General features: G+C 37.3%; 1 protein-coding gene across 3 annotated transcripts; it reads left to right on the top strand.

Annotated features, from left to right (window-relative positions):
• The first annotated feature begins 456 nt into the window (after positions 1-456).
• LOC133303418 (trafficking protein particle complex II-specific subunit 130 homolog) lies at positions 457-21981 on the top strand. 3 transcript variants are annotated; one of them, XM_061503331.1, is made up of 22 exons: positions 457-627; positions 1075-1304; positions 2436-2617; positions 3173-3356; positions 3507-3597; positions 3764-3924; positions 6068-6157; positions 6289-6450; positions 6689-6750; positions 6903-6993; positions 9255-9418; positions 9532-9742; positions 10007-10552; positions 10657-10869; positions 16248-16638; positions 16726-16816; positions 16956-17040; positions 18697-18886; positions 19117-19121; positions 20242-20523; positions 21220-21310; positions 21452-21981. In XM_061503331.1, the coding sequence occupies exons 1-22, from the start codon at positions 564-566 to the stop codon at positions 21631-21633; spliced, it is 3768 nt and encodes a 1255-aa protein (XP_061359315.1). In that variant the 5' UTR covers positions 457-563; the 3' UTR covers positions 21634-21981. The 3 variants fall into 3 exon arrangements, with proteins under 3 accessions (XP_061359315.1, XP_061359313.1, XP_061359314.1); XM_061503329.1 differs by lacking the exon at positions 19117-19121 and having other exon boundaries at positions 20231-20523; XM_061503330.1 differs by lacking the exon at positions 19117-19121 and having other exon boundaries at positions 18697-18892; positions 20234-20523.
• The last annotated feature ends 158 nt before the right edge of the window (positions 21982-22139 follow it).

Genomic DNA, 22139 nt, shown 5'->3' with positions numbered 1-22139 from the left:
GTTGGTAGTAAAAGATTTTAGTAGTAAGAATATCCCTCCTCATTGTTAAAAAGCTTTTTTTTAAAACAAAAAGGCTTTTTTAATCTAGTTAATTGTTTACCAACTGAGTTGCTATTTTTGGTCACTATTATTATTTTTTAAATGATACCTTGTACTGACCTGATCTGCTGTAAAAAGAGAGAAAAACATGATTTGTTCACTAAGAAAGCAGTAATGCAAACTCATATACAATAATTAATACATTCACATTTTTTTTTTTTTTTTTTTTTGATAACTTCACATTTTTTTTAAAATAGAAAGTAAGTGTAAGAGTTTATCCGAAACCCCTTGTAAAATTACCGAATCAAACAATTTTTTTTTAATCTCAACTGAAAAATAAATTGTTTAAATATATAAAAATTTATATATATATTTTTCTTGAGTAGACCGCGAAGCACTAGATCTGCGGGCCGTGAATCCAATTCGAAACCTCCGAACTCCATACTCGAACTCGATCATCGAACTCAGCACACTCTCAGTCTCGCCAATTTCCATGGATCTGTGCTGATTCTACAGATCCAGCAATGGCCAACTTCCTCGCTCAGTTCCAGACAATCAAGAACACCTCCGATCGCCTCGTCATTTCAGGTAGTTTCCCTTTCGTTTCATCGCTCTGCAACCGAAGATCTGATCTTCTTCCCTCGACATTCGTTTTCATCTGTAACTTCCCAGCATTGATAAAATTCGAGGAATAGGGCTTCTAGTTTGGTTCCACTGCAATATGTTGTTCTGGCTTTGTGTTATTATCAATTATCGTTTATAAAAATCATCTGAATGAAATGCACTCCATTGATCAAGCTTAGTAATAACAGTACGATTTCATTGCATTGTGGTGATCACATGCTCATGAAATTGAGGAAGAAAGTGCGAAAATTATCTCAACATGTCCTCACTGCTATGACTGGTCGCCATAGAAGCGGCAATAGTCTTATGAATTTGATCAACCATAGCTATAACTATCACTGATCTTGATGTGTGTGTGTGTGTGTGTGTTTGTGTGTGCTTCTATTGATACTTCATCAAAATGATTCTCAGTGGAGGATGTGAGTGACTTATGGCCAACTGTCAAGACTGCTTTTGAGGCACGATTGCCATTCAAGAGGGCAAGTTTGAATAACAAGACGCGGAACCCTGTCTTGGTCGAGTCATTGCCTGCCGAGTTCATATTAACTACAGATGCAAGACTCCGTAGCCGGTTCCCTCAGGAGCAGTTGTTGTTTTGGTTTCGGGAGCCGTATGCAACTGTTGTACTTGTTACCTGTGAGGTAACTTGAATTCCTGTTGATATCCTTTTCTAGACTCTAGAATAAAGTTGTAATGTTTGGATAACATCTAAGGTTAGATGAAGGAGATCCACTATGATTTTCTCCATGGTTTGTAGCTTTCTGTTACATTGTGATTCATTTTTTTCTTATGGATGCTTTGATATATATTCAGTGTATGAAAGAACTATAACATAAGTAAATATCATGCAAAGCATATTGATTCCATTCTTAGCTAGTGGAAAGAAAGTTTTTTATTGGGTTGATGAATTATGTGTAATTTGAGTACATTTGCTAACATCAATTACACAGAGTGATACTTTTATAGTTTTCCTTTGATAGAAATAATTTGTAATGTCTTGTCCCTTTCCTTTTGGGGAAAAAATATTCCTTCACCATATATGATTGTATCTTTGTTATAGCCACAATCTTGGGGTTTCACCTAACTTTTCAACCTATAGGATGACTGGTTTCTGACATGTTAGCGTAGTCTTTTTTATTAGGTGGGCTGAAATTTGATCCTAGCTGATCCATTCGCATAACAATATTGTTTTAGCACAAGGTAATGGTGGGTTTATGCTTTATCCAAGCTTCAAAACCAAAGAGCTTTATAGTGAAGGGGCATATTAGGGAAAAACCTGATTTTTGAATTTGTTTCTTTTATGAAATTTTTTTGCAGTCTTCACAGCCATAATAGTCGCTTCTGCATTGATGCTCTTCTCCTCTCTATTTGTAATTGTTGTTCGACATAAAGATTACATTTTAAATGCTATTGGTTTGGTAAATAGATATCCTGATGTATATCTGGTTTTGTTGCTTCGGGGGGAAAACAATACTGATCTTTTTTTCTTGTTTGAAAGTTCTGCAAATGCTGGAAGAGTAATTATTGATAATATGATGCCAAAATCCATTGTAAGGAGCTTTATTTCATGGAGTTGGTCAAAAATCCTGTTGTCATATTTCTGGCATAATGCCATGCTGAGCTCTAGAGCATGTGGGGAAAAATATATATCTGAAATTATCAATTACTGGGTTTTAAAATTGTCTCTTTTGATTATTTTTGGTGTATGATTTCAATGTTTAATCCAGTTATGGAATCTATTGTGTAGCTTAACTCTTATTTTCTCTTCCCAGGATCTTGATGAGTTCAAAACCATCCTTAAACCACGCCTGAAATTAATTGTCCAAAATGATGACAGGGAATGGTTTATTGTATTTGTATCTAAAGCCCACCCAGCTAATGATCAGGCAAACAAAATGGCGAAGAAAGTATATGCTAAACTCGAAGTGGAGTTTAGCTCCAAAAAAAGAGAAAGGTAAACTTGCAAAATAGAACTTGCATCAATTGTACTCTCCCCTTCCCCCCAAAAAAATTTGAATGACTTCTTTTTTCCACTCAAGGTTTGTCAACTTTTTTCACAGACATTACAGCATATGGTCATCGTACAGGAATATTAACAATGATTTAATTGCATGCTGTTTCTTTATTATGAACTTGATGTGGCAATATAAAAAGCAAAAGCGGAGCTTGGAAGTTTAGATAGTTGCTCTCAGGAGCATCATTCTACCATCATTGTTGTATTTTTACTTATTTAGCAGAAAGGACAGTTCAAAAATATTAAGGAATCAACTGTTTATATTGCAAGTGTGAGTGGTTGAGAATTTGATGGTAGAATTACGAAAAAAAAAAAACATTGTAAGGAGTGATATTTACCAACACTCAAATAATAACCACTCTTGAGGGAAAAAAATGAGTGGTTATTCAAGTTTTTCCTTCCCATTTGTTTCAGAAGTACAGGTTGTTTAATTTTATTGCATTATTGATAAAACTTATTTTGATGGTTTAATGTTATTGCTTCATCCTAATATAGGTGCTGCAAATATGATATGCATTTCCCTGAAGCAAATTTTTGGGAAGATCTGGAATTGAAGGTAATGGAATGCATAAGAAATACACTGGATAGACGTGTACAATTTTATGAGGATGAGATACGAAAGCTCAGTGAACAACGCCTCATGCCAGTCTGGAACTTCTGTAATTTTTTCATTCTAAAGGTTGATCCTTTTCTTTTATAAATTATGGACTTAAAGAGTTCAATAAATGGTTCTGAAAGCCCAACCTTTTTTGTTCTTTATTAATTTTACCTTCAGTTCATGCTAGGAGCTTATGGCTTCTTTTAACAAATTTGTATTCTGTGCTCTCAGGAAAGCTTGGCTTTTATGTTTGAAATGGCTCACCTTCATGAAGATGCCTTACGGGAATATGATGAACTAGAACTCTGTTATCTTGAAACAGGTGCATAACGCTTAGTTTCCTTTTCTGTTGCTATTGTAGTCAAGATGATGTTTAGATTGACAATATTGTGCTTTAGACATCTTTATGGGACATTTGATCTCGTGTTAGACAGATAGATCTCCTGTGAGCAATGAAAATTGAACCAAATAAACTGGAATTAATGCAGTTAACATGACCGGAAAGCAAAGAGACTTTGGAGGAGCAGACCATGGTGACGATCAGGCAGCATTGCTAAATCCAGGAAACAAAGCATTGACACAGATTATTCAAGAGGACTCATTTAGGGAGTTTGAATTCAGACAATATCTATTTGCCTGTCAATCTAAGGTTTGCCCTAGTTGAAGCTCTTTTGTTGCCCAAAAAATGGTACATATATTAGCAGCTTAGTTGTAAAGAAAAATTAAATTGATGTGTCTTTTTGTCTTCTTTGATGTTTATAAACTCGGATACTTCTTTACTTGTAGAATTATTATATGACTTAAGATGCATTTTAATTTTTACAGATAGGACTGATTTTACCTCTAGCATATAATTAAAATTAATATTAAATAATATGCATGAAAATAATGTAGTCTATTTTATGCCTTTAGAAAGTCATTTGTTTTATCATTATTATTATACTTCCTTGTCTCTCTCACATGCTCCAATATGTGCACATTGTTTGTACTTTTGTGCAATCACTATGTGAAAGAGTTTGATTCTTCAAGTACTTTAAATAAATTTCACGACAGAACAGCCTGCAACCATCTTTTATACTCATATAGAAAGCTCTGCTTTTGTGTGTATCTGCCTGTATGTTTTAGTTATCTAATTGTTTCAAATGTGGTATAATTATTTTTTCATAATCCAACCTTAGTTTTTCATTTCACTTTTTAAGTGCAACATGAAAGTTAATTCTGTTATCTATAAATTGAACAAATCTGTGTTTATACACGAATAGTATTATTGTAATAACATATGTATAAATGATGTATAAACTTTACTGTTTTTAATTGGTTATTTTTAGCAATACACACTTTATTATTTTAATATCAGACCATCTGCAGAATAACCAATGCATTTCGTGCATCCTAAAGTGTGTATTTCTAACCATTTTAGAGGAATATATCAAAGGATTCAAAATTCTCAATGTGTTTACGTGTTCACTGTGTGAAAGAGATATTAAGAGAAAAATAAACTCAAACAGTCCCTTTCATATATCTTAAGGGGGTGTTTGGTAGAGGGTTTTATTTAAGATTCCTGGGAAAGTGAGGGTGGTAATCGTATTAGCCCATGTTTGGTATGCTCTTTCTGAAAATTTTCCCGGGAATGTGATTTTCCTAGGATTTTCATTTGTGTGCAAAATGTGATTGAAAATACCATCCAAGAATACCACCTGGTATTCTTGGATTACTAAGTAATGGGAAAATTTCTCAAATATTTTCGGATCAAAATACCCCTCCTCTCTCTCTTTTCTCTTTGCTTGAAGAGGACTCTGCCGAAGTTGTTGGTCAGAGAGACGTTGTCGGCCTGTCCGGCGTGACTTGGAGAGCGCCCAAGTTGATCGCTGAAGAGGGCATCATGTTGAAGATGTCATAGTAAGAGAGGTTGAAGGGACCAAAGACGTGATTTTTTATTTTGAGAATCTGGTCTTGGCTTGTCGCCGCTGGGAACAGCAGCAGAATGCTGATGACGGCGGTGAGGTATTGCCATGGAGCCATGTGAGGGTTGTGGTGACTGCATTGGAAGCGTTTATTGGGGCAATGTCAGGTATTATAATGTCTCTCTCAGTTTATGCAATTTGTGCAAAGAAAAAGTAAAAATTCAAGGGACCAAGAAACGTTTATTGGGGAGCAGGGGCAAGTGCTGCTTGTATGTCCTCTGACGCATCAGAAACAGGGCCAGGTGCAGCTCCAAAGCTCACAAGTTCCACCATAGCATGACGAGGGTTGGTCCTTTGCTTCTCATTGGAAGTCATGTCAAATGAAGCTGAATAAACAAAGGAGAAATTTTTGGAATTAAGGATAATTTTGTAAATGCGGTTCACATTCCCAGTAATATTTTACAATCAACCAAACATAGCAACAGGAAAATTGGCCCGGAAATATTTTGGCCTACCAAATAACTTTTTGGTTACATTCCTGGAAAATTCACTTTCCCAGCATATTCCCGGATAAAAAAAAATTTCTACTTTACCAAACGTCCCCTAAGAGTTCTTTCATCATTTGAAAAAAAAAAAATTAGTGATTGAAGTTACATTCCAATCTTGGTTGCTAAAGTTTTATCTATTTGGTCTTAAGTCACTTATTTAGAGATTTTTTTCTTTTAAAATGTCATTGACTCTTTGAGAACTACCTGCTTGAGTTCTCATTGATATTTTTAGTTTGTGCTACTATCCCAAGGAGTCATGCTTAATCAGATCCCAATGACATTTAGTGACTACTTATTTGTTTAGCTTTCTATGGTTGACTACTTTAATGTCATTTTGCAGCTCTTATTCAAGCTAAATCGTCCCATTGAGGTTGCATCACGAGGTTATTCGTTCATAATAAGCTTCTCAAAATCTTTGGCATTGCATGAGGTATTTGATTCTCTGTTGTTCATATGTTCTCTTCACATGTGTATATTACTAAAATATTTCAGTTTTGAACTGTGTAATTCTTTTTTTTATTATTTGTACCATTTTGACTTTTATTTGATGTTTCTTCTCAGCGTATTCTGCCTTTTTGTATGCGTGAAGTCTGGGTGATAAATGCTTGCTTGGCTTTAATTGAAGCAACCACTTCTAATTATACTGATGGACTTGTGGCGCCTGACATAGAGAAGGAGTTCTTTCGTCTTCTGGGTGACTTATATTCCCTAGCTAGAGTTAAGGTAGAATGCTTTTGTCTCTTATTGAGTGGATATCTATTTTGATGATTCACTCTTAAATGAGATCTCCAGTGACCAAAATCCACCGTTGAGTTGGAAATGGAGTTGAATCAGAGGAATCTTTTTTCCTCCTTTTTTTCCTCCCCTATTTTCTTTGGTAGGTTGATTGCTGACTACATTGATATTGTGTGCCATACAATTGTTAACTAGGTTGCTTTCTGAATTTAATATATGTTGGCAGTTCATGAGGCTTGCTTATTTAATTGGGTATGGAAGTGATATAGAAAGAAGTCCTGTCAACAGGTACATTTTCATACTTGGAAGGCCAGCAATCTTTTGCATTTTCTTAATCTGGTCAATTTTGATTCCGTTAGTTAATTTTGTAATGTAAGACTTGTTACATCACATTTGGTTTCATTCTCCTAGTTTGATAGCTGTTTCTTTCCTTTGAGCAGTGCTTCCCTCAGCTTGCTACCTTGGCCTAAGCCAGCTGTTTGGCCTTCAGTTCCTGCTGATGCATCTGCAGAGGTGCTTGAGAAAGAAAAGGTAACTTGTAATCATGAGTATGACATCAGAGAAGATTTCTTTACCCAACGGATTTTAACAAAAAAATTATTCATTCCTTAATACATCACAGTATTGTTTTTTCATTCCTTCTGTTAAATGATTCAGTTGAATGTTATGAATGAGATTACTAGCAATGGTATCTAACCAAAGATAAAAATTGTATAATGTAATTTATAACAGTCATGAGATTTCTTCCAATTGGCCTCCTTCAATGTACAAAGTAATTTTCACTAATGAATCTATATTAGATCTTGAGCTCTCGGAATCCACAAAACTCACAAGTTATTGGATTTGAAAGCTTTTCCCTTAAAAATCTATGCATTTTGCACCAGCCAAAGGCACCCAAGAACAACATATGGGCATGTTGTCATGTAGAATGTCTCAATTCCACTTTTTTCACAAATTCTATTTCACTAAAGGCTTAGATGAAGGCTCCTTGGTATTTCCTTTACTCCCTTAATACAATATTTTACTTTATCAGAAAGAGAAGAAAAATTGTTTTTGTTCCCTGTTCAAAATTCAAGGGTGAGTGATGAGTAATTAAGTTCCATATTGGTTGGGAATTGATTAAGTAAGGACCATATATGTGAAAAAGATCTGTATATTCAACGCCTTAAGGTTTTGGATTAAGATATGCCTCACTTATTATGGTTTGGATTTTCTATTTAGCCCATTGGTCGTGTAAATAACCAATTCAACCCAAAACCTTAAGGTTTTGGTTGAATTGGTTCTTTACATGGTATCAGAGTTCTCTATTTAAAGGGGTTATATGACCTAATGGGTTAAGCTCAAATAATCTAAAAATAAAATAAATAATAATAATACAATACAATATTATTTCTAACACTCCCCCTCAAGCTGGTGCGTATATATCATAAGCTCCCAACTTGTTACATATATGATCTATTCGGGGACCTCTAAGAGCCTTGGTGAAAACATCTGCTAGTTGATCACTGGAATTGATAAATGTTGTCTCGATCTATCCTGACTGAATCTTCTCTCTAACAAAGTGACAGTTAATTTCTATATGTTTGGTCCTCTCATGAAAGACTGGATTAGAGGATATGTGCAATGCGGCTTGATTGTCACAAATGAGTTTCATGGGTCGTTGTTCAAAGAGGTAGTTCCTTAAGCAATTGTCTCATATGAGCTCACAGGTTGCATTTTCCATTGCCCAATATTCTGCCTCTGCACTTGACCTGGCAACCACAGTTTGCTTCTTACTCTTCCAAGAGATCAAATTTCCTCCGAGGAAAACACAATAGCTAGACACCTCCCCAGTCAGCTTCTTATAGTTTCACTGGAGCGTCTGTCTGAAGGAGAACCTCCCCGGTCAGCATCTGAATAGCTAGACACATCTGCATTTCCTTTATTTGTGTATAATAAACCTCTAAGAGCCAATTCAACTTTTGAGTTGAATTGGTTCTTTACATAGTATCAGAGCCTCATGTCTTGGGTTCGATCCTCGCCGCTTCCCATTTTCTTTGTGGAATTTCTTAGCTCAGGTAGGCTGAGCCTGATGCATCATCCACCTTGCAAGCCCAATGGGCTCTCTTGTAAGGGGCCGTGTTAGAGTATAATATAAATCATTAAAGAGGCCCTCACCTAATAGTTTAAGCTTTTGGGTTGAATTGATTCTTTAGAGGTTGAGGTCAAGTATTTGGGCTCCCCTTGTTTGTCATAACAAGTGCTATCAAAGTCAATGGTTTGGCTGGTCAAGTATTTGGAAATTGTGATTTGTGTTCAGATTTGTGCTTGCCAAACCCTTGTTGTGGAGTCAACACTTCACCATTCTTCATTGGCTATTAATACTCGTTGAGGGGGGGCATACTTGAGGGTTAGGCCTCACATTTAAGGGGAGATTGTTGGAAATTCAAGTTTGAGTGATAAGTAATTAAGCCTCACATTGGTTAAAAATAGACTATGTAAGAACCATATAAGTGCAAAAGACCCTTGAACTCAGAGTCTTAAGGTTTTGGGTTAAGATATGTCCACTTATTATGATTTGGATTTCCTACTTAGCCCATTGGTAAAGGTCTCCCCTGTTTGGACTCCCCTTATCTTTTATAACAAGATTCCCCTTAAGAGAATTATAATTTTACTTAAAATATAAAGAGAAAAATTTTTCATATGAAATTTGTTGAGCACATGTTGTATGTTTTAATATTATTATTTTAGTTTCCCCTCAGATTTTTGTCCATCGTATGTTTACCTCAACTAATGTGATCATATCTCTGCAGTTGATTCTCCAAACAACTCCTAGAACCAAGCACTTTGGTATCCAGAGGAAACCCCTGCCTCTTGAACCTACTGTGCTTCTACGCGAGGCCAACAGACGGCGGGCTTCACTTTCAGCTGGAAATGCGTTTGAAATGTTTGATGGTCGCCAGGGTCCAATAGAAGGGTAAGGAAATGCTATATATAGTTCCAGATGGATTCATTTTCAGTAAATTGTTAAAAATCCTATATTTGCTTTTATGATTTGGGATTTTATCAATCTGATTTATATGCTGACAGATCAGGTTTCGATGCATCCGCGAGGATGTCACCGCAAAAAGTTCCTGCAAGTTCCATGTCACGTACTAATTCTTCACCAGGGAACTTCGATAGCTCAATTGACCGACCTATGAGGCTTGCTGAGATTTATATTGCTGCTGAGCATGCTTTGAAGCAAACAATTTCAAATTCAGCACTGTTGAAATCATTCTCGTCATCTGAGGAGTTTGAGGTATCATCACGGGCTGAAAGATAGCAGAAGCTCATTGAAATGATTTTCAAGGATCAGTTATTGAGAGTTTCTCATAATTTATATCCATGTCTGATTGTGTGTTTTATTATTACTTTTTCCCTTGTGAATATAGCTTTCTTTTTTGGTACTTCCTTATGAATATATCTTAAGTACTTATAAATATGTTTGTGAATGTCTATTCTAGTGGCATTTGGACTCCATCTTCATTAATTTTCTTATTTGTCTGTCTCTTGTTATGGGCAGCAAAAATATTTGGAGCTAACTAAAGGTGCAGCTGACAATTACCATCGTTCCTGGTGGAAAAGACATGGAGTTGTCCTTGATGGTGAGATAGCTGCTGTCTCCTTTAAGCATGGGCATTTCGATCAAGCTGCAAAGTCATATGAGAAGGTTTGCGCACTTTATGCTGGTGAAGGATGGCAGGACTTGTTGGCTGAGGTCCTTCCGTATTTAGCTGAGTGTCAAAAGATACTTAATGATCAAGCTGGCTACTTACTATCTTGTGTGAGGTTACTTTCTCTTGATGAAGGATTATTTCTTACCAAGGAGCGGCAAGCTTTTCAGTCAGAAGTTGTTCGTCTTGCTCATAGTGAAATGAAGGACCCTGTGCCTCTTGATGTATCATCATTAATAACATTTTCTGGAAATCCTGGGCCTCCATTGGAGTTATGTGATAGGGATCCCGGTATCCTTTCTGTAACTGTTTGGAGTGGTTTTCCAGATGATATAACTCTTGATTCAATCAGTCTTACATTAATGGCCACATTTAATGCTGATGAAGGTGTTAAGGTATTTGTTGTTAGATGTTATTTTTCTCATTTCAACAACAGTATGGGAAGTTTATGGTTTAATTATTTCCTCCCTGAGTAACTCAATTATTTAAATTATTGTAGGCATTGAAGAGACCTACAGCTATTGTGTTACACCCTGGTCGGAATACTATTACCTTGGATCTACCACCTCAGAAACCAGGGTCATATGTTCTTGGAGTTATTACTGGGCAGATTGGGCAGTTGAGGTTTAGATCTCACAGTTTTTCGAAAGTTGGTCCTGCAGATAGTGATGATTTTATGAGTTATGAAAAGCCAGCTAAACCCATTCTGAAGGTAGCCTCTCTTCTAACAGGACTAAAAACTGGAATCTGATAGTTCAATAGAAGATAGGGATGTCTTTTTTCATATTATACTCCTCTTCCTTTGATGTTTTCCTCTTGATTCTACCTACAAATCTTGAACTTAAATTGATTTTCTACAGGTTTTTGGTAAATATAATCTGTCATTTGTGTTAAGTAGTGCTGTTTATATTTTTAGCAACAAAAAAAGATTTAGCGTCAATTGTCTAATAATACCAATTGAATCTGAAATATATTGTATATTCAAGTGTGTAAGTCTGTACAAGGAGGCTCTCTATTTATAGAGACTAAAAAGACCTAATGGGCCAAGCCCACAATCTAGACTATTCTAGACTATTCTAATAATAATAAAATAATATTATTTCTAACACTCCCCCTCAAGCTGGTGCGTATATATCAAAAGCTCCCAGCTTGTTACAAATATGATCTATTCGGGGACCTCTAAGAGCTTTAGTGAATACATCCGCAAGTTGATCATTGGAATTGACAAATGCTGTCTCGATCTCCCTTGACTGGATCTTTTCTCTAACAAAATGACAGTCAATTTCTATATGCTTGGTCCTCTCATGAAAGACTGGGTTAGAGGATATATGCAAAGCAGCTTGGTTGTCACAAATGAGCTTCATAGGCCTTTGTTCACAGAGATGGAGTTCCTTCAGCAATTGTCTCAGCCAGATGAGCTCACAGGTTGCATTTGCCATTGCCCGATATTCTGCCTCCGCACTGGATCTGGCGACCACAGTTTGCTTCTTACTCTTCCAAGAGATCAAATTTCCTCCGAAAAGAACACAATACCCTGAGGTGGATCGTCTATCTGAAGGAGAACCTGCCCAGTCAGCATCTGAATAACTAGAGATCTCTGAACTCCCTTTATTTGTATATAATAAACCTCTTCCTGGCGCCTTTTTAATATATCGGAGAATTCTAATAACTGCATCCCAATGGGAGTCACAGGGAGAATCAAGAAATTGACTTGCAACACTCACTGCGAAGGAGATATCTGGCCTTGTCACAGTAAGATAATTCAATTTTCCAACTAGTCGGCGGTAGCGACTAGGATCTGGCAGTGGCTCCCCCTGTCCTGGTAATAACTTAACATTGGGGTCCATAGGTGTATCAATGGGTTTACAGCCTAACATTCCAGTCTCATCTAGGATATCCAGTGCATACTTCCTCTGACAGATGGAAATGCCCCGCCTAGACTGTGCAACTTCGATCCCCAAGAAATATCGAAGTCTGCCAAGATCTTTGGTTTGAAATTGATTGAATAAATGCTCTTTCAACTGATCAATCCCGATCTGATCACTGCCTGTAATGATAATGTCATCAACATAGACCAGGAGATAAACGCACTGGCCAGAAGAGCTATGCCGGTAAAAGACAGAATGATCGGCTTTGCTTCTGATTAAGCCAAAGGATTCAACAACTGAACTAAAGCGGCTAAACCAGGCCCGAGGAGATTGCTTCAGGCCATATAAAGATTTCCGAAGTTTACATATCATTCCAGAATTCTCCCCCTGAGCAACAAAACCTGGTGGTTGCTCCATATAAACTTCTTCCTGCAAGTCACCATGTAGAAAAGCATTCTTAATATCAAGTTGGAGAAGAGGCCAGTGATGAATGGCGGCATGGGCAAGAAACAGGCGAACAGAAGCCATCTTAGCAACAGGAGAAAAGGTATCCCCATAATCAAGACCAAAGATCTGTGTGTATCCCTTGGCCACTAAGCGAGCTTTAAGGCGATCAACAGTGCCATCAGGACCAACTTTAACTGTGAACACCCATCGACAACCAACAACAGACTTCCCGGGAGGAGCACGAACAAGATCCCAAGTGCCATTAGAGTGAAGTGCCTGCATTTCATCAAGCATCGCCTGGCGCCACCCTGGATGAGATAGTGCTTCACCTGTGGTTTTAGGGATGGAAACAGAAGAGAGACTAGAAACAAAAGTAAAATGTTGTGAAGAAGAAGTCTGTCATAACTCAAGAAAGAATAAAGGGGATGAGGATTTCGAGTGGATCGAATACCTTTCCGAAGGGCAATGGGAGGAGTCTCTGATGGAGGATCCGGAGGAGAAGAGCCGACGGGAAAAGGCGATGAGTCATCAAGAGGCAAAGTCGGAGGAGGTGCAGGCTGACGACGCTGGTATGTGAGGAGAGGACGATCTGCAGGTATGGAGGTAATTGGTTGCTCCTCTGGAATAGGGGCACCTGCAGCTGGTAAAGACAAGTCAAGAAAAGGATCAGGAAGGACCTGATCAACTTGTGACACTGGAGACGGAGTAGAGTGAAAAGGCTGCTGATCAAGGAAAGTGACATCAGCAGAAACGATATAACGCTTGAGATCAGGTGAATAGCAACGATACCCTTTTTGAAAACGGGTATACCCAAGGAAAATACATTTGAAGGCCTTGGATGTCAACTTGTCTTTACCTGGAGTAAGATCATGAACAAAACAAGTACAGCCAAAAATATGTAAAGGCAGAGGATAAGAAGGTGCTCCGGAAAACAAAATACTGTGGGGAACATCATTATTTAGCACAGAAGAGGGCATGCGGTTGATAAGGAAACATGAGGTGATAATAGCATCTGCCCAAAAACGAAGTGGGACGTTCATATGAATGAGAAGAGTACGTGCAGTTTCAACTAGATGTCTATTTTTACGTTCAGCGACTCCATTTTGTTGTGGAGTGTGGGGACAAGTAGTCTGGTGTATCGTCCCATGTGTATCCAAAAATTTAGAAAATTCAAGAGACACATACTCTTTTGCATTATCACTGCGCAAGATTTGAATAGAAGCACCAAATTGAGTTTTTATTTCTGCACAAAACTTTTGATAAATTGAAAATAACTCAGAACGATTTTTCATTAAATAAACCCAAGTGCAACGGGAGAAATCATCAATAAAGGTTACAAAATACTGAAAACCCAAAACTGACATAGTCCGACTCGGACCCCAAATATCAGAATGAACAATAGAAAAGGGAGCAGCAGCTCTTTTATTGACTCTACTAGCAAAGGAAGAACGAGTATGCTTTCCCTGCTGACAAGACTGACAATTCAAAGACTTAAGACCTGACAAAAAAGGAACCATATGCTGAAGCTTCAAGAGACTTGGATGACCCAGACGGCTATGGAGAAGCTCAGGAGACTCTGTGAGAGAGCATGCAACTGGAGCAGAGGGTGCATGGAGATAGTAGAGACCTCGTGACTCACCGCCCGCTCCAATCGTCTTCCCCGTACTCGGATCCTGCATAGAAAAAGACTGTTTAGAAAAGGTGATAGAGCAAGAAAGAGAATGGGTCAATTGACTAACAGAAATTAAATTAAAAGGAATGCCAGGGATGTAATAAACAGAGGTTAAAGTCAAGAAGGGAGTTGGTTTGGCTTGCCCAATGCCACGAGCAGGAGCCTTGGTGCCATCAACAAGAGTAACAGAGGGAAGATTATTAGAAAAGGTAAGGGAAGTAAAAAGATCCTTATTACCACAAAGATGATCAGTAGCACCTGAGTCTATTATCCAGGGTCCAAGAGACGATTGAGAAAAACAAGCAACATGATTACCAGTATCTGGAGCAGGTGGCTGAGAAGAACTCTTCTGGAGAAGGGCCTCATAGTCTGCAGCGGAAATAGTCACTGATCCGGTAGAGGGCGGCACAACATCTGTTTGAGCAAAGTTCATATGTGGTGGCTTCAAGTGAAGGTACTTTCTATAACAACGTTCTTCAATGTGGCCCAGATATTGGCAATAATTACACCGAGGCCTTTGTCCTCGGCCACCCTGTCCATACGACATCGTCTGTCCGCGCCCGCCTAGGCCATATGAAGTCATGGGCCCGCGACCGCCTTGTCCGCGGCCACGACCACGACCGCGACCACCATTGTTCCAATTACCACGAGAGACTAAAGCAGCAGAATCAGACAAGAGAGCAGTAGAGTTAGTAGCTGTGACGTGTGCGGGAGCCACCTTATCTTGAAGATTCAGAAGGCGCTGAAAGGTCTGGGATATGCTGGGAATCGCAGTACTGGTTAGAATGTTCTCACGAACACTTTCTAATCCGTCAGGGAGACCAGAGAGAGTCACAACCGTAAAGAGACGCTCCACTTGCGTCCTGTACACTGTAGCATCCGCAGCATGAGGTAACATAGCCAAAAATTCCTGCATCAAAGAACGAATCTTACCAACATAAACTTCCATACGAGCTTCGGGTGATTTGCGCAAATCCATCATCTGGGAGACAATGGAATAAAGTTGTTGAATATCATTGGTGTAGAGGTTTTTGGCTTCCGTCCACACATCATAGCAGGTCTCAAAAGGAATGAAAATATTGAGAAGAGATGAATCAATGGATTGCCAAAGAATACTGAGGAGCTGAGCATCAACTTTCTCCCATTCAGTCATCTGATCTTGGGAAATATCAGTCTTCTTAGTGGTGAGATGTTTGTCATGGCCTTGACCGGTAAACCAGATCTTAACGGAGGTAGACCAGGTCTTGTAAGTGGCAGATCCGGTCAATTTCAGAGTTGTGATAGATGGAATAGCACTTGAAATGATGCCGGAAGAATGTTTACTGGTTCCTTCCATCAGGAACAGCGATCAGACAACCAAAAAACTGTAAAAAATTACACGAAAAAGGAACAAAGTAGCGACTTTTGCACTAGAAACCCTCGAACGGAAGAGACCCACAACGATTGGTCACTGGATCTGGAAGGAGGAGGCAGAGGCGAGCCTGTCTGCCTTGGTTTGGTCGGAAAAGGTGGCCGGAACAGTGCACACGCGCCGGAGAGAGGTGGCGCGTGAGGCCCACGCGCAGACAGCTGTGGTGGCGCGTGGAGGCGCGTGCGGCGGCCGTTTGGGACTGGTCTTGGACAGAAATGGTCGCCGGCGTGAGGGGATCCTGATCGCGTGGTTTCTCGCCGGAAAGGTGGCCGGAACAGTGACGGAACAGTGTTTCTTGCGATGTGAACAGTGTTTTCTGGTCAAATAATGAAGGAGGATGACGATCTGAGATCGAAAAAGGGTCTAACAATGTTCGGAGGGTTGAAAAAGGTTGCCGGTATGATGCACGGCGGTAAAAAGGTTTGCCGGTATGATGCACGGCAGTACAACGAAAAAAAAAAATATATGCGGAAGCAGAGCCCTCAGATCGAGAGCTCTGATACCAAATTGAATCTGAAATATATTGTATATTCAAGTGTGTAAGTCTGTACAAGGAGGCTCTCTATTTATAGAGACTAAAAAGACCTAATGGGATGACCTAATGGGCCAAGCCCACAATCTAGACTATTCTAGATTATTCTAATAATAATAAAATAATATTATTTCTAACAATACCATTTATCTATTTTTAGGTTTTCAAACCTAGAGCGCTGGTTGATCTTGATGCTGCTGTTTCATCTGCTTTGTTAATAAATGAACACCAATGGGTTGGCATTTTAGTTCGACCTGTAAAGTATTCCCTCAAGGCTGCAGTCTTGCATATTGACACTGGTCCGGGGTTAGAGATTGAAAAGTCACACGTAATTGAGATGGAAAGCTATGCTAGTGTATCACAGAATAATGATGACCAGATGCAGAAGGGTGGTGCTCAAATAGGATCTGTAAATTCTGAGAAAAAATTTGAACATTTAACTCTTCATGATGGTAAAATAGAGTTTCCAAATTGGGCAAGTGACACTCCTTCTATTCTTTGGGTTCTGATTCGTGCCATCAGTGAGACGCTTAGCAGAGGATCATCTTCAGGTTAGGATGGTGATAGAAATCTTGATGTCTCCATACATGTGCATTTTATATTTATCCATATGTACTTATTTTGGTTATTCTTTCCAGTCACTACAAGGAGAGAGAGTATTGTAGATGGAATGAGAACAATAGCTCTTAAACTTGAATTTGGAGCATTCCACAACCAGATATTTGAAAGGTTTTTCCATTTTCCATCATTTATGTTTTAAACATTTTTATAGATCAAAATGCTATTGAATTGGAAGTGCCATGCATCTGGTTTTTCCGTACTGTTTCTTCTCTGTCATGAGTTAATAATCTCTTACCCTGATATCCAGGACCCTAGCAGTGCATTATACATATCCTTTCTATGTGAGCACACGAGTTACCGATAAATGCAATGATGGTACCCTGCTTCTGCAGGTATGGGTCTTTATTTTAATAATTGTTTAATTACAATTGATTTTGGACAATAGGCTAATCATAATCATTATCATGAATTAAAAAAAAAAAAATGTGAACCAAGGTACCATAACATGTATAATTAAAACACTAACCCTTTGTTTACCAAAAAAAAAAACACTAACCCTTCCTTTGCTTTCTATTCCAAAATTGGAAATAATACATGCATTGGATGTTATTACCAAGACGAACTCAAGGGGGGTGAATTGAATTTATCGAAATCAAATAAAACTTCAGAAAAATAGAAACAATGAAAATAAAGAACACGGATTTTAACATGAAAAAAATCCATTAGCTGAATAGGAGAAAAAACTATGGACCCAAATTGGATACCTGGGAAAAATCAATCCACTATAACAGGAGTCAACCAACCTCAAGTATAAAATAGAACCTGCTCTACCCTTGTGACGAACTCACCCTAATCTAAACCCCTAGATTCAAGTCCCCCAATTCTGTCTCTACAATTGCTCCTCAATTGTTTACTCTGACAATAGCTAAAACACGCGATTTTGCTTGCCTCTAAGCCACAAAAAACAAATAACAACAAAGTGCTTCTCAAATCAAGAAAATGTGTACAATTAACAACTACGGGTAGAATTAGAGAAATATTGTTAAGCCTTGATTGCTTGGTCTCTTGGAACTTGCTTAGAAGTTAGAACGTTGAAGACCCTTTTTTCTTTCTCTTAAAATTAATTTTATAATGGTTATTATTGTTATTATTTTATTTATCTTAACTTCTTATCTTTATCTTGTCTTTCTCTCTTTTAAAATTTTCCTAATCTCTCATATCTATCTTTTCTCCTTTTTAAATTTTTTGATCTCTTATATTTATCTTCTCTCCTTTTTTTATTTTCCGATCTCTTATCTTTAGCTTCTTATATCTCTTATCTCCATTTTCTTCTCTTATGTCTATCTTATCCCTTAATCCAATTTTTTCCCCACCTATCTCTTTTTTCATAGTTCCAAAGAAGTTTAAATTAAGGCAATAACAAACATTATCTAATCTACCCTTTACATGAATTTAAGATTTATATATTGTTCTTCATTCTTCATGACAATTTCAAAGCTTTTAACTTCGATCATTCATTGTTTCTTGCATTTTCTTCTTCACAAACCATCACATACCAAATTCTGGAACACACTTTTAAAACTCGAAATACACTATTAGATAACATGGATTCACTTGTTTGGTATCATCAAAACCAAACAAAGGACCCAATGTTTGGTTTTTTTCATTTGAAGTCACTTTGATTGCTGTATGAAGAGAGAAGAATAATATTTATGTGATTGAATTTTGTTAATCTATAGGAGTTTTCGTTTACCTCACTATCATTAGAAAGAGGTGCACTTTCAGCACTGAGTTTTGTTTACATGTTAGAGTCATGGTACCATAAGGTCAGTGAAAAATTAATCGGACCATTATTCACATTCAATTGGCAACATTGGACCAAAAGTCTAAGTTAATTTGAACTTTCTAGTTGTTTGAAGATTTGTACATATCTATAAAAAAATGTAACAATATTTTCTCGTGTAAGCATTTAACCACTAAAATTTCTACGACTTCATCTTGTTCTTTTTTCTTTTAATAAAGTACACGATGGTTCATGTGACTTCTAGGTAATACTTCACTCTGAAGTAAAGGCTACATTGAGCATATATGATGCTTGGCTTGATCTTCAAGATGGATTCGTTCATACTGCACAAACTGAGGGTAGACCAAATTCAAGCTTCTTCCCACTAATTATATCTCCCACTTCCAAAGCAGGAATTTTGTTTAGTATCTGCCTGGGCAAGACAAATGCAGAAGGTAATTGCTTTTTGCCAGAGATCAGTGAAATGATGTTATTTTTGCTTTTTAATATATTAACACCAAATAATTTGACAAATGCCCTAAATATCACAGTTACTATGTAATCAATGCTGAGTTGGGAACTTCTAATCACAATTAGATCCCAGTGGGTCTTTACATTTAACTGGAAGTGCATTTCTGTAATTCTATCCATTTTCAGAGATTTCTAATTGGTTGACTTATTCTAGTTCAAGTTTAATAATTTGTGGTAAACCAAAGCTGTCAATAACTCTACTAATATGTTTTTTCTCTTGAAGTTACCAATTCTATATCTATCTTTCTGAACATTCAAGAAATAGTTGTCTGCATGTCTTAACCTGTATTCTATGTTAACCCCTAATGATGCAATTTGCAGTTTTAATTTGTTGCAGAGGCACAATTGATGAGTGAGTGATGTTTGATGATATGACCACCTCAATAGTCACTTTTTTCATTTTATTCATTATGTTTTTCCTCAAGAGATTTTACTTATTAAGAATGAGGAGCATGTCTAAAGAATGTTTTACTTTGATATTGCATTTTTTATAACCCTTTTTTTATTCTTAAAAAAATAAATAAATAAAGGTGATATGAATATAATAAAGCATTTATTAGATATAATATAAATTTGTTAGAGATATAATAAAATCATTCATTAACCTTTACACAATAGCTTAAGTTTTGGGGGGAGTTGGTTCGTGACATTGTATCAGACATTCTATGACCAAGTGTTTTAAAATTTGATCCTTGCTGCCCCCATTCTTCTAATAAAAAAATCGAATTTCAACATAAAATTGCTGGTTAGAAAACTTTCATTACAGCCTGTGCATTATCCACACTTTGATACTGTTTTTTCGGAAAATTTACTGATTAACTTAAAAAAAAAACTAATTTCAGTTAATAATGATTTTGTATCAAATATATCTATTTTTTCTTCAAATTCTGGATAATTACTATTAAAAAAACAATTATTATGATTAGGAATATAAAGAAATATACCCTGAATCTTATTTATCAAAATGTGATTTTTTGTGTAAGCTTAAAAAACTCTTGCTTGAAGGGATGTGTGAGATATAGTATAAATCTGTTAGAGATATAATAAAGTCATTCATGTGCCTTCACCCAATAGCCTAAGCTTTTTGCGAGTTGGTTTTTGACATCATTTATTCTGTTGTGGTATGGACATGTCACAAGTAGACAACCATAGTCATAGGTTTCAATCTTGTGCATATCCCAATTGAAGTATTCACCGTGAAAATTATAATAGCCTGATTTCTGCAATTAATCAACTGATTTGTTTTTTCTAACAAAAAATAAATGCAGAAGCCAGGAAGCAACCAGAAAGTATATTAAATATCAAATATGGAATTTCTGGTGATAGAACAATCGGGGCGCACCCTCCTGTCATGAATGAATCTACTGGAGTTGATGGAGCCAGACAGGAGTTGATCTTCAGGAGTGTAATTACTTTGCAAAGGCCGGTGCTTGATCCTTGCCTAGCTGTTGGTTTCCTTCCTCTCCCTTCGGATGGTCTAACAGTTGGGCAACTAGTTAAGATGCAATGGAGGGTGGAAAGGTTAAAGGATTTGGATGAGAAAGAAGTTTCTGAGCAGAATGTAAGTCCCAATAAACAGAGACAAAAATATTGCTACTTGTTAAATATTTTTATGGTATCTTAGATCTCTGGTATATTTGCTATTGTGGTTTTTGAACTTCCAACTTAAACATATTTATGCGTGTAATTTTATTTCTTGTTTCATAGCAAAGTGATGACGATACAATACTTCCTTTGTGTGCCACCCCTTATGATCTAAATGCAGGATGCTTAATCAATCTTGGATGGTGAATGTTTTGACAGAAATCTTTTGGGTTTGTTTGGAACAAATTGAGAGAGGACAGAAAGTAGAGGCTCTTCTTTTCATAAAAAAATTATAAAAAAAGAAGAGGAGGAATGACCTTTTAGGGGGCATTTTATTCCCCCCCCCCCCCCCCCCCCCCCCCCCCCCCCTCCCCCTTTTTTTTTGGTAACAAATGAGACAATAACTTTTATTCCCTCAACAATTTTATTCCTCCAACGCTTCCCAAACCTCAAAGCTTACATGATTATTCTTACAGAATGATGTCAACACGTTGCATGTCTCTGTCTCTGTATTGTCTTGGAGAAACAGAAGAGGAAAATTGGTTAAGTGACTGATTTATTAAGAGTTGTTTCAGTCCTGAATCCAGATAAATATGTTGCGAATATTGTGTGATTTGCATGTACTCTTCCCATATTCCATTTGAAGCTATAATTTTGTTTTTAATTTTGACAGGATGAGGTGCTATACGAGGTAAATGCAAATTCTGGAAATTGGATGATAGCTGGGAGGAAAAGAGGACATATATCTCTCTCTACAAAACGAGGTACTTGGATCCATTGGCAGTTTGTTTGGAAAATTATCTTTTTAGGTAACTGAGAGGAGCATCTTTCGCAGCAGGTGATAGTCTGCAGGAATTACTTGCAATGCTATGCCTTTATTGATGATTTGAAATTTTTTCTTATAGGTGCGAGGATAATTATCTCAGTATTATGCATGCCACTGGTGGCTGGTTATGTTCGTCCTCCTCTACTTGGCTTGCCAGATATTGATGAGGCAAATATAAGCTGCAAACCAGCTGGGCCACATCTGGTTTGTGTTTTGCCCCCAGCTCTCAGCTCATCCTTCTGCATTCCAGTTAATTCATGAGCTTAACAGTATGTTTCCACTGAAGTTTGATTGAGGCTTTGTGTTCCATAGGAAGTTTGAGAAAAATTTTGGTTTCAGTAGAGTAGCAAAGCGTTACCTTTTGCCTGTTATCTTCATTGCATGAAAAATCTCTGCAGTTGGATTTGTGTTGCTACCTTCAGGCAGTGTTCAGAGAGTATCAGCAGCGACCCTGGCGCATGTACAGTGGAATTTTGTGCTCTTCTTTGTACGATAGATACAGTAACCATAACATTTTTTTGTCTCCATATATAAAATGATAAAAAATGGTAGGAAACATAGACAGTAAAAGATTATAAACTTTACTGTACTTTAAACTTAATAAGAATTGCCACTTAATTTTTTTTTCTGCGTCAGCAATCATATTCAATTTCATCATTCCCGAACATTTTAGTAGCTGACTGCCTTAATTTCCACCCTACATCTTTCTCGCTTTATCATTAATAAATTAGGATGTCAATCCTTGTAAACAACTTGGATCTGCTGAC

The sequence above is a fragment of the Gastrolobium bilobum genome, unplaced genomic scaffold (genome assembly GCF_033153095.1).
Source record: "Gastrolobium bilobum isolate Gb01-03AN ecotype WA unplaced genomic scaffold, APGP_CSIRO_Gbil_v1 utg13475, whole genome shotgun sequence".
In the NCBI taxonomy this organism is placed as follows: Eukaryota; Viridiplantae; Streptophyta; class Magnoliopsida; order Fabales; family Fabaceae; genus Gastrolobium; species Gastrolobium bilobum.
This window is presented reverse-complemented; position numbering and strand designations above follow the sequence as displayed.